The sequence below is a fragment of the Olea europaea genome, unplaced genomic scaffold, assembly GCF_002742605.1.
Source record: "Olea europaea var. sylvestris unplaced genomic scaffold, O_europaea_v1 scaffold3989, whole genome shotgun sequence".
Lineage (NCBI taxonomy): Eukaryota > Viridiplantae > Streptophyta > Magnoliopsida > Lamiales > Oleaceae > Olea > Olea europaea.
Window position 1 is genome coordinate 3,438 of NW_019259479.1, and position 12,685 is coordinate 16,122.

At 33.3% G+C, this 12,685-nt stretch overlaps 1 protein-coding gene across 1 annotated transcript; it reads left to right on the plus strand.

Moving 5' to 3' along the window:
- The first annotated feature begins 240 nt into the window (after positions 1 to 240).
- Positions 241 to 1,579, plus strand: LOC111387321 (uncharacterized protein At4g22758-like). The gene is made up of 2 exons (XM_023011875.1): positions 241 to 813; positions 1,206 to 1,579. Exons 1-2 carry the CDS (start codon positions 582 to 584, stop codon positions 1,382 to 1,384), a joined length of 411 nt encoding a protein of 136 aa, XP_022867643.1. The 5' UTR covers positions 241 to 581; the 3' UTR covers positions 1,385 to 1,579.
- Positions 1,580 to 12,685: the final 11,106 nt, after the last annotated feature.

Genomic DNA, 12,685 nt, shown 5'->3' on the forward strand with positions numbered 1-12,685 from the left:
TCACTCAAGCGTTTAGCATAAGCTAATCACTTATGTTTAGAAAATCAATTTCCTTGATTGTGCTATATTTATATAATGATCTATATAGTGAGACATAAATAGGTCAAAATTTCTTCAGCCAAATAAAAAAACTTTACCATGACACCTAATTGTATGTAAATCTATCATGTAAGTGCTTGTGTGCAAATAACATTATTCTGGACCGATACCCCACCGCTCCTTTAAATCGTCGATTTTACTATACAACTCTATTTGCCTTTTCTCTCTGTGTTTGCTTTGTTGCTTGAAGCTTATTTCGAAGATTCAATTCATTCAATTCCGTTGTGAATGGTGGAAATATCTTCTGTACAATTGATGTTCGTCCCCTCTTGTTCTTCTCCAAGAAGGGGGATTTTTGTTGCCAATTCCTTCTTCTGTTTTGGATCCTGTAATGAAGGCTGGTACTACCGTTGCCTAGGTCTTGACCCGTGAATCGATAAACACATTTTGTGTCATTGAATCGATTTCGTTTTACTCTCTTGTTTTTTTCATTTTGTTCTTTGTTTTTGCCATTCAATTATAAAAGAAAAAAAAATCTAAATATGTTGCTTTATAAGCAGAAGAAGAATCAGGCCGTAAAGGGCAACCGATTTTTGATTAGTGTTACGGTGTTGGGTAGTGCGGGCCCGATTAGATTCGTGGTGAATGAGGAGGAACTTGTTGCTGCTGTGATTGATACGGCTTTGAAATCGTATGCTCGTGAGGGCCGATTACCCATTCTCGGGTCAGATCTCAACAATTTCGTTCTGTACTGCCCCAATGCCGCAACTGAAGGTATTAATTTCTTATCAAATTTATGGGATTCTTTTAATAATGATTTTTTTTTTTTTGGAATTGAGTTTCTTAAATTTGATTGATTTGTACGGTTGGTTGTATTGCTATAAACAATTGATCTTATAGTATTATTGATTGTGCCTATATATATGTTAATGTTGTTGGATTTTAGAATAATTGAAATAAATAAACTTATCGATTCTGATCAATGTATTATAATTTTGATGAACATTTTGATTATCAACTTTTAACTTTTTAGGGCAATGCTTATGCTCCTTTTTTTTTTTTTTTTTGCTTTAGGTTCTTAATTTCATTTATGTTGTACTTATCTTGAGTGATAATTATATATCTATTAGGAGGAGCTTTTGTTTATATGCTATCCTTCGTTGTAGTTCTGTCTCCATGGGAGTCAATTGGATCGCTTGGGGTGAGAAATTTCATTCTGTGCAAGAAGCCTCAGACAGAGAAGGCCATTGATGATGAGAAGTCACAGGAAATGAGTCGGAAGGGGTCTAGAAGTTTGAGGACTTGGATCAATAAATCTTTCATTCTAAAGATATCTTCCCATTGAATTGAATAAAATTGGATTGTTGGAATAATTAGAAAACTTTCTATGATGTTACTAGTTTGTTTTCTACATTAGATGGCATTAATCCCATCTGTTCCAAGTTTGTTTCTAGTTTTTTCATTGTAATTTGAAGTTCACGATGACAAATAAATGTGAAATTGTGTGGTTTTCCGCATAACATTTGTTCGACTTTGTCCAGTATCTTTTTAATGTGAGGGTACCTTTATCTTTCGATTATTACCATAGTTTGTGCATACAAACTTGATGTTAAGAGCTTGTTTGGTAAAGCTAAAAAGCCAATTAAAATCAATTTTTTTATCGTTATTTTACTATTACAACTATTATTTTGAATTCTTCTCTCATAGGTAGGACTCACTTTATCTCTAACGATCAAAAAATCAATTATCAAAATCTCTACCAAACAAGCACTAAAGAAGACAGCTACTTGGATGTGTTACAAAGGTTTTTGAATTGAGGTGACTATTGAAGAATCTTTGTTATTCTCTGTTTACTTCGAGTTTTCCATTGTAATTTTGAGTTTCTCCACATCAAGTAAGTTTTAAACTTAAAGTGAGTTTTTTGCAACCCATGCGTTTTCTCATGTTGTACTAGGTTTTATCTTTCGATTTATCAAGTTATTGCGTGTGTACAATCTTGATGTTAAGGGCATCTACTTGGATAGTGGTACAAAGGATTTCTAATGGCCTAAGATTAGTCATTGTTAAATGGCACAGCTGTTTCATTTCGATAAATAGCTGCAAGTTGTCCTTCCCATTGAATTAAATTGTTGGAATAATTGTAAAACTGTTAATGATGTTAGGACTCAGTTTTCTACATTAGATGGCATTATTCCCATCTGTTCTTAGTTCATTTCGAATTTTATCACTGTAATTTGAGTTTCTGAGTGACGAACAAATGTGAACTTATATCTGTTGAGGGTTATGTTGTTGTGTGCATACTAGATGTTTTTTTTTTTTTAATAAATATACTTGGATAGTGGTCATGTTGCATTAGTTGTTTAATTTGGAGAAATTGCTGCAACTTGTCCTTCAATGGATGGCAAATGTCAACCTGTTGATTTTGTAAAGGGAGGTGTGATTGTTACAAATGCTGTACTCGTTAAGAGGATAGTTATGCCTAAAACATATGCACGATTTGAATCTTGAATGAAGCCAAATGCATGTGATATGAAGCTGGTACTGCCCATGTGCTCGTCTGTTTCGTATCAGAGCAACTTTCTTAAAGGTTAAACCCTAACCTTAAGGGTCCCTTATCACCTCTGTCCTGGAGCATCGTAAGGGAGGTAAATCGCAGGTTATGCCTCCAAGGATACAGGGTGGAAAGCTGCTTGTACACTTGCACTTACCCAAGAGCCAAATCCATATTTCAGGATTCGAACCCTTGACGCAGCAGCCTCAAGTAAAGCTAGATTTCTCCACTCTCTCCTTTTACCACTTGGAGATGTGCCATGGGAGCATCAGAGCAGCTTTCTTTCTCATCCGTTTGATGGTTTGTAGGGTACAGAGCAATGTTTATTGGATCTTTATTGAGTGTTTTCTAAAGAACATAGAGTCGGAGTTACATTCTTCAATTTGATACTATAATTAGTTCCAATTACCATTTGTTATCAGCACATTGATCTAGGGATGGCAATTAGGCTTGTCGGTTCAGGTCGCTCATGGCTCGACCTGGTAAAATCCCGAGTAGGCCCTGCTTGAGGCTCGGCCCGTTAAAAAAAAGGAGGAACTAAATCTGCTGCCTGTTTGGCAGCTAAAATAGCTTCCAAACAGGCAGCTTGGAGAGAGAGAGAGAGAGAGAGAGAGAGAGTTGAGCTTTTGCTCAGCTCGGGCCCAAAAAAGCCCACTTTCAGAAAACTCGAGTCGAGCACGAGTCGGGAGTTGCTCGTTGACACCCATTGATCCATATAGTATAATATAGAATAGATTCAATTCTCATGTGCCTAATTGAACGGAGGTCAAAATTCATTAAAGCCGCAGCCCGCTGATATTCACTCTCATGCACGCCTTTTACCGCCACAAAGTGTGGTCTAGTTGTTGCAACTAGGATCAATAAATTTTTATTTAAGTACCACAATTCTCAAAGTTTTGAAATATAATCCATAGTTCTCAAATTTATACCCAATTGTAAAATCGACGGAAACTTTTCAAATGAATGGATACATTTTAACTTTTCGACTAGATTAAAAAAATGGATCATCTTACAAAAGAATTGGCCAAGATTTGAGTTTGACTAGATGGACATGTTCATATGCAATTATATGGTTTGACTTTATAACCATACTTCTCTTTAGCTTTCAGTATCAAACCAAATTATATGTCCTTAATGCACAAGCTGTAAAACTATTCACATAACTAATAAATTGCCGTTTTGAATCCGTGTTCGATGCAAAATTTAATCATAAATTTATTTACTCGATCACTCGAAAATAAATTTCTTTATTGAGAGGGGTTGGAGCCGTTCTAGAGTGAGACGTAAAATTACTTTTTTAAAATAAATAGATACTTTATGATAAGCCCACCCAACAAAAAGAGTGGCTTTTCCATACAAAAGTACAATTATTATAAGCTCTTCTTTCCTGCTAATTTGGTTCTTATCCTTTTTTTTTTTTTTTGATATCCAGGTATCCCAACTTACACTAAACTAAATTTTGGACCCCCAAGACCCTTGTCCTTAGAACCTTGGAGGGGATAAATCGCGAGTTATGCCTCAACTGGATCACAGGTTCCCCCTACCGCCTGTACACTTCTGCGCACAAGAGATCCTCTTCCAAAGTGATTGCTCCATGCCAAAAAAATCTGACCGTAAGTTCCCACCAAGATTTAAACCTCCACCCTGCCACTGGAAATTAGGCAATGTTTATTGATCCACCAATTGAGCTGTGCCTTGAGAGGCATAATCTGGTTCTTATCCTTACATAGAAGTAAGGCGGTAAAAGTCCATTTCTTACACTCCAGCGGCATGAACACGCTCCAACTTTCTTTTCAAGTAGACAAGTTCGTTAGAATGATATCACTAGAAAGTAGGGTAGACAAAGTATTCGGTTTAGCCTTATGCTTTGTCAACGAACGAGAGCAATTTCTTTATTTATGTCATAAAAGGAAAGCGTCTTTTTGAAACCTTTTCTCATTAAACATACAACAAAGCAAAGGTTGAAAAATTATTATTCAAATAAATCTTGAAAAGGCGAACCCTAGTCCCTCAAGTTGCTATTCTGAATATTTTTGTAGATTGATATTGAAATGAAATCATTGTATAAAGATTTTTTATGAAAATTCATAAGGAACAATTGTAAGATATTGTATATATTACGTTATTTTTAGCATCATTACATTGTTTCAGGTATTATTATTATTATTATTATTATTATTATTATTATTATTATTATTATAATAAAATGAAGGCAAACCCTCAATAAAACAATTCCCTGGATTGAATCGCCTGGTTCTTCCTATTTCTGATCAGTTATCACCTGATTCATTGTTCCTTTTTATGTTCCATTTACTGCTGTAATTTTTTGTGTCCACGTTTCTCCTCTACTGTGCTGGGTCTTTTTCTCAAACTCTGGATAGAGTAATGGATTTTGTAGAAACTTGGAGGATTTTATAGTTGAGAAGCAACAGGTTAATGAGCATGGATCGATGGATTGTATGATCGAGATACATTCGAAGTGTAAAGTTGACAAGACTTTCATATTGACAAGTTCCATGCTTCCGGAAGTCTGGAACTCTGGAGTCTGGAGACTGGAAGCGAAAGTAGGAGAAGTCGAGCGAGAGAGACGGGACTCAGACAGAAGTGACGAAGCGTTTGGGGAAAATGGATTTCAATTTGGAAATTTTGGAGAAAATGGATAATGGATCAGGATACAAGCTTGAGCTTGAGAGTTTTGGGCTACTCTTGCAGTCTTGCTAGGCCTCAGCTGCCATTGTTCAAAGAAAAGAAAAATTGAGCCAGCAATATGAGGGCCCTTTAGATTCTGGGCTTGAGGCGCAAGCCTCATCCGCCTCTAAGCAGGATCTGGCCTGATTCTAGAAGTCTGGAACTCTGGAGTCTGGAGATTGGAAGAGGAAGTAGGAGAAGTTGAGCGAGAGAGACGGGACTCAGACGGAAGCGATGAAGCGTTTAGGGAAAATGGATTTCAATTTGGGAATTTTGGGGAAAATGAATAATGGATAGGGATACGGGCTTGAGCTTGATAGTTTTGGGCTACTCTTCTTGTCTTGTTGGGGCTCGACTGCTATTGTTCAAAGGAAAAAAAAAAAGAATTGGGCTAGCAATATGAGGCCCTCTTAGTTTTTGGGCCTGAGATGCAGGCCTAGTCTGACTCTAAGCAGGACCGGGCCTGGTTCCATGTATGTTTTGTCTGTTTGTTGTTGTGGTTAAGATCTATTCGGCTCTCTGTGTTTTTACTTTTTTATAAATTTAAAAGTACATTTTTTATTTTCCATTTATCTCTTAATTTCACTCTCCAAATTTTATTACTTACGTTCCGTGGGTGAATCCAAAATCACTTATTAGTTGAGTTTTTTTTTTTACTTACCCTTTAAACTTGCTGAAAACCAGGATGTTAGTGCTTTTCTTGTAATAAATTACTAGAACCTCAAACTTTAGGGGGGTGGCACTATTTTACTGTGGAAGAAGTTAATTTCAATGGGAACAAACATCTTTAAAAAATTTCTAAATTTTAAAATATTTTTGGTGAAAATGGTGGTGACACAGGTCATTCGAAGTGTCATAGTATCAATAGAAGGCACCGTAGAAATGATCTTCATACAAGATCTTTTACCAAGTGGGTGATATGACAACTCACTGAATAAGTGGTCTTACTTGATCCACAAGTCAAATCTAGTCTTACATGGCAAGTCTAAGGTTGTAAAATCGTCATAACATTAAATGCAATATAACGTAGGATTAACTCATTGATATCTATGACAAGAAAACTCAGCTGCAAGGATGAAGCCACATACGTATTCATTCAATGGCTCTTGTTCATCCCTTCATATTATAAAAACTCACATTTAGGGCCTGTTTAATTTGCCCAAGTTTTCATGGAAATTTTTCATTTTCCACCTTTTTAGCTTGTTTAATTGCAAAATTTTCTTGACAATTCCATTTCTATCTCTCCCTTCACACACGTGTAATTTCCTTGGATTTGTGGAAAACCAATTCCCACCAAATCCACGGGAATTGGTATTTCCAACCAGATTTTTTTTTTCAATTTCTGTCCACAATTTTAAAAAATTATATGCTTTAATTGATAATTTTCATGAAAAACAAAGTTAAACGAACAACAAAAATCCGAAATTTCAACATTTTTCAGGTGAAAAAATTATACCAATCAAACACATTTAATTGACAATTCACGGAAAAAACAAGTTCTAGGTAATTTAGTTCCCTGTAATTCGTTTTCTTTCTATCCAAATTCCATTCTTGCAATCAAATGAACCCTTAGTGTAATTCAAAAATAATGCAAGTTTAGACTCTTATACTATAACTTTGCTCTCTCTACTTACTTCATTTTATCCCCAAGTTTCGAACCCCTTTATATAACGTGGATAATGTCTTTAGCACATTCCTCACCTGAATACATATCTCATCTCAGAGTGACTTGTCTGTTGGAATGCCTACGGTCGCCTTCTCCACTATCGAAGATTGGTCTATACTCTAACAATTTGTCCAAGTGTGCAGGATTAAGACTTAGGTGGACACTGAAGAAGTGGGATCTATTGGCCACATCACCTATTCGTTAAGAAAGTATAAACCATAAGTGCAATAGGTTGCATTAAACTAATAAAGTGAACTTTTTGAGTTCTAGCTGTCGATCACTAGAGGAATGTTTACTTTCGATTACATAACTTTAATTAATTTAAATTAACAAGGAAACACACACATTTAAAACTAGGATTTGAAAAAAAAAATCTGCAAAATAAGAATACATAAACACTTGGGAGTTTTGGATGAAAATGTGGTTAAGATTCATTGTTTTGCTTAACCATCGTTTTATAATTCTCGATAAGCAAATTAACAAATTACTCATGCACAATTTTGAATACGATTTTTCGATTTTAGTTAATTACCTCCCTCAAGTGAAATTAACCCTAATTAATTGGTTTAATTTACTATATCTCTATGTCAACTAAAACCAGTCAATCGTATTCAATCATTGTGAAAATTAGGAGTGGACGCGGTCTGGTTCGGTCCGATTCTAAAAGAAACCATACCGAATACCAATGAGAATTTTAGAAATGAAACCATTGGTTCCATTGTTAGCTATGGAACCGAACCGGAACCAAACCAATCGGTTCCGGTTCGGTCCGGTCCGGTTCTTTATATAAAGATATCAAAATAAAATGTTTACTAATAAGAAATCTAAAGAAACTACCAATATGATACTTTTAAAAAATATAGAAGAACCGAACATATTATACAAAGATTAAAAGAAAACTAAGTATACAAATTTTAAAACAATATGCAAATAATATAAGTTACTATTATCAAACAAATATTAACTTATATAAACCTTCTAGTACTTTAATGATTAAACAAACTTTCATCAAAATGAAAACAAAATAAAAGTGTTTGGAAAGTAAGTCATATATTTTACTGAAAAAAATGCTAACTGAAGGGTCTCTTTTTAACATTTTCTTGAGCCTTCAGATAATCACAATTCAGTATTTTTCTCAATTATTTAATTAAAAAGTGACATATGAACTATATACATAAACATTCGTTTCATTTCCATATGTCATTGGCTTTTGCTTATGCTGTTATACTACAAATTTTTTTTTTTTAATTTCGTTTTACTTTGATGGAAGTTTATTTTCACTTTAAGAGTAAGTCATATATATTACCAATTTGGTTTCGGGACAAATTGGAGAGTAAGTCTTATATTTTACCAAAAAAGAAAAAAATGCCCACTAAAAAAAATTCTATGAGAACTGTTCGGTTCCCCGCGGTTCCCATACTAGAACCAAAAACCGGACCGGAACCAATCGATTCTTAATAATTTGTCCCGAAACCAAATTATTTTTTAAAAGAACCGGAACCGAACCGGCCAGTTCTAAACGGTTCCGGTCCGGTTCCACCGGTTCCCAAAAAAAATGCCCACTCCTAGTGAAAATAGCTTAAACGATCATCTAAGGTTAGTGGAATATTATTATTCCATTTAAGAACTATGATTTTTACTATTTGGTCTAAAATCTCAATTTTCTGTCAAAAGGTGTACAAATCACTAAGCACAATAATTCATTAGCCACACAAATATAAATACATGAAATACAATAGTAGATTCACATGAAAACAAGCATTTTAACAGTAAAAAACCAATATTAAATTTACTCCAAGCTAGGTTAAGTTTTGACCATAAAATCACAACACAAATATTTACCCATTTATATAAATGACAAAAAGGAGAATACTTATTACAATACATTACAAGTTTAACAAAATAATGGAAAAAATACAAGATTATAGATAAAACCCTCCATTTTGTTGGATTTTTGAAGATGAAAATTGCTTGCTCTTGATTTCTCTAAAACTTTTTCAAATCGTTTGATTGCTCCTCTTTGTACTCTAGATTTTACTCCCAAAATGTCAAGGAAATTAATATTTGCTTCAATCATGCCCTCGATGAATTGCATCTATGTTCCCTGACCTTTATGCATTTGTGCATTTCGGTTCCCGTTTCTGTCCTGTTTCTCTTTATTTTGTTCTCTTTCCATTTGAGTTTTTAACCTACAAAAGCCATAAATACACAATTGTGAATAAGAATTTACTCAATTTAATCACTAATTAGCTTATTTGAGTATTAAATAAGTGTACAAAAACACACTTATAACACTCCAAACTTAAGCTCTTACTTGTCCGGAGCGACATTATCAACTATCACAATCATAAAAAATGAGATAAAGATTAACACATTAGATAGCTCTCTAAAAATATTAATGAGTGTAAAATTGCGAAATCAATTCACAAATATGTTCCAAGTTATGCTAGCAAAAATAATATAAGCCTATCCAATGTTCGATCCGTGTATGTATGTGCATAATCACTTTCAATCACCATCTAAATTAGGAAAAATTATCGAGATCTAACAAATATCAAATTGGTTAGATATTCATTTTCTTTCCCTGGGTGTAAATCTAAAGGTTATTTTCAATTCACTCATTTCTTTTTCATCATCTAGTTCGGTTGGGTCTAACCGACAATCTCAACATCTAATTATGTGATAATTCTCGACTAATGAGTACTTCAATATTCAAGTTTATAGTAACTAATTCAAACCCATTAGTTATTAAAGCCCAAATATTGAATATAATTGCACCATATCAATTTTTTTTCTTAATTAAATCTCATATTCTACATCACTCCCTTAAACTTTCTTTTTGACCCTTGTAGTGAACTTCAGGTCGATAGCTCCTCGGCTACTGAGATGAAAGGGTACAGAATTTCGAGATACCCTAATGAACTTAATAACTCGAGTAAAAAAGGCTACAAAGTGAGAATCAAGATTCAACAAGTGCAAAATCATTCTTATAAGAACAACAAAACTAATGGGACTTAGATCACTAGTATATAATCATTACATAGCTTATACTTAAGAAAAGACAATTTACACAAATATTTTCAACATGTATGGAATCTACACACATTTAAATAATATCCTTCACTGGCTTGACCTCCCCCAAATGTATCTCATAATATGGTTAAATGAAAGAGAATAGAATATAAGATTGATAAAAATTTATGCACAACTCACAACCTAGTTCTTACCAATTCAAAAATCTCTCCATAGATCAACGATTTTCACGTCTAGATAATAATTAATAATGACTATTGCGCTCAAAGTAATTCAAGATCTTACAAAGGATAAGCAATTTTTGAAAAATTTAGGTACAAATGGTATATTTGGTCATAGCTCATGAATCGACAATAATTTTAAACATCAACACATTCTAAGCTAGCAAGGCTATCTTACATGTCAACATAAAATCATCACAATGTAAGCACAACCACCCCCAAACTTATATTACATGCTGTCCTCAATTATAAAGAACAAGATAAAAGAGGAGATAATAACAAAACTTTCTCATTGCATATTTGTGAAGAGGTACCAATGCTTGAATTGGACTTGTGACGCTTTTAATAAACTTTGAAAAGTGACCATCTTGTACACCAATTTATCCCCAAACTTGGCTTGGAACCATGGATAAATGGAATTTCAAAAATTACCTACAAAAACAATGATAGCTAATCAAATAAAAATAAGAAAATACATAAAAGTAAATAAAAATCTTAAAAGTTAGAAAATAAGGTTGACTCTCAATAAGCGCTTTTTATAGTTTTTAGTTCGACTTTAGCAATTGAACCATTGGCATCTAAAAAAAAACCTTTGGATGCCTTGCTCATTTTTCTTCTTTTGGCTTTGCTCCACTTTTCATTATTTCTCTAAACCTCAACATTACCCATTTCCATATAATATCACTTTCCCATTTTATCCAATTCAAATTCAACAATGAAAATTTCTACCTTCTCATTGGGCCTAATCCCAAAATCAATATCTTGGCAATCAACTAAGTCGGAACGATGTAAGTAGATTTCTCCTCATCCTTGTTGAGCTCCGTTATGATTAAATTTTCACTCATTTTAGGCTCTTCTTCAATAGTTAAACTCTCATCGGGTTGAATGATTGGTCTACAATCAAGCTCCACGGGCAATGGCAAGACTTTTCCTATTAACTCCGTTGAGTGGATTATACTTCCACTTTTGAGATCCATCCCAATATCCATAATCTCCCACAAGTATGGCATCTATGTCCAACTTGGCAAGTTCATGGTAATACTTTGCAAGTATGTTCTCATTAAAAAATGGAGGACCATCTCTTGAAAATTTGATATCTTTGTCCCAATGGTCGGAAACATAATCTCGCGCAAGCACGTAACTATCATCAAAATTGTCCAATATTTGTTTTCAACATTTCAATTGTTTAAACCAAAGAGGTTTCGACATTGAGGCATCAGTGCATGAATACAAATATTGTCCTGTTCAATGCATTGCTCGACAAATTTCACATTTTGGACCTTCGAACATATATCCATAATCAATGTAGAGATTAGACATTGCAAAAACTTTGATACTTTACCAAGATTAGAATAATGCAACTATAGCTAAAAAGTACAAGAAGAGAATACCAACACAAGATATATTACAATAAGGGGGTTAGCTAAAATATACAAAACAAAACCAATTAAAAATAAACAAATTGTTAAAACTAAAATTAACTAAAGTGATAATCAAAGTAAAATAATAATAATAATAATAATAATAATAATAATAATAATAATAATAATAATAATAATCTAGGTAACGACGGCAAAAACTTTTTTGCTTGCAAACAGCAAGTGCAAGAGTCGCATTCAAGTACTAAAGTGGACTGCTTGAGTCCGAGTTGTCGATTCCTTAAGGAATGTTTACTTTTGATTACACAATTTTAACTAATTTAATTCTAACAAGGAAACACACATATTTAAAATTAGGATTTGAAAATGAGGGAAAAACTAAAAATCGACCAAAAAAAAAAACATTAAAACTTGGGAATTTTAGAGGAAAACATTGTTGGGATTCATTGTTTTGCTTAATTAATTCTCTACAAGCAAATTAACAAATTGTTCATTTACAGTGTTGAATTTGATTTTTCAATTTGAGTTAATTACCCCTCTCGAGCAAAATTAACTCTCATTAATTGATTTAACATACTATATCTCTATGTCGATTAAAGCCAACCAATTGTATTCAATTGCAGTGAAAATAGCTCAAATGATCACACAAGGTTACGGGTATTCTCTATTCCATTCAAGAACCTAGGGTTTTTACTATTTGGTCTAAAATGCACAATTTTCTTAAACGATATACAAATCATTAAATACAATCATTCATTAGTCACATAAATAAAAATGCATGAAATACAATAGTATGAAAATAAGCATTTTAAGATTAAATGAATCCCAGATAAGTTAAGTTTCAACCTAAATCCTAACATAAATATTTAGCCCATGAGTTTTCATTTATTTTGTGCGTTTCACCCCATCTACCTGGAAATCTTGGTTCAAACTCTCCGCTATTGGGTAAAAGATGCCTCTTTTTTGCATTTATTACGATTCATTTTTGTATGTGTTTTATTGCTTTAGATATTAGGAAAAAATAAAGAAAATTTGAAAAATCCCAAAAATATATTCTTTTTATATTTTTGCATGAGTTAGTTAGCCTAGTTGTCAATGATGAATATAT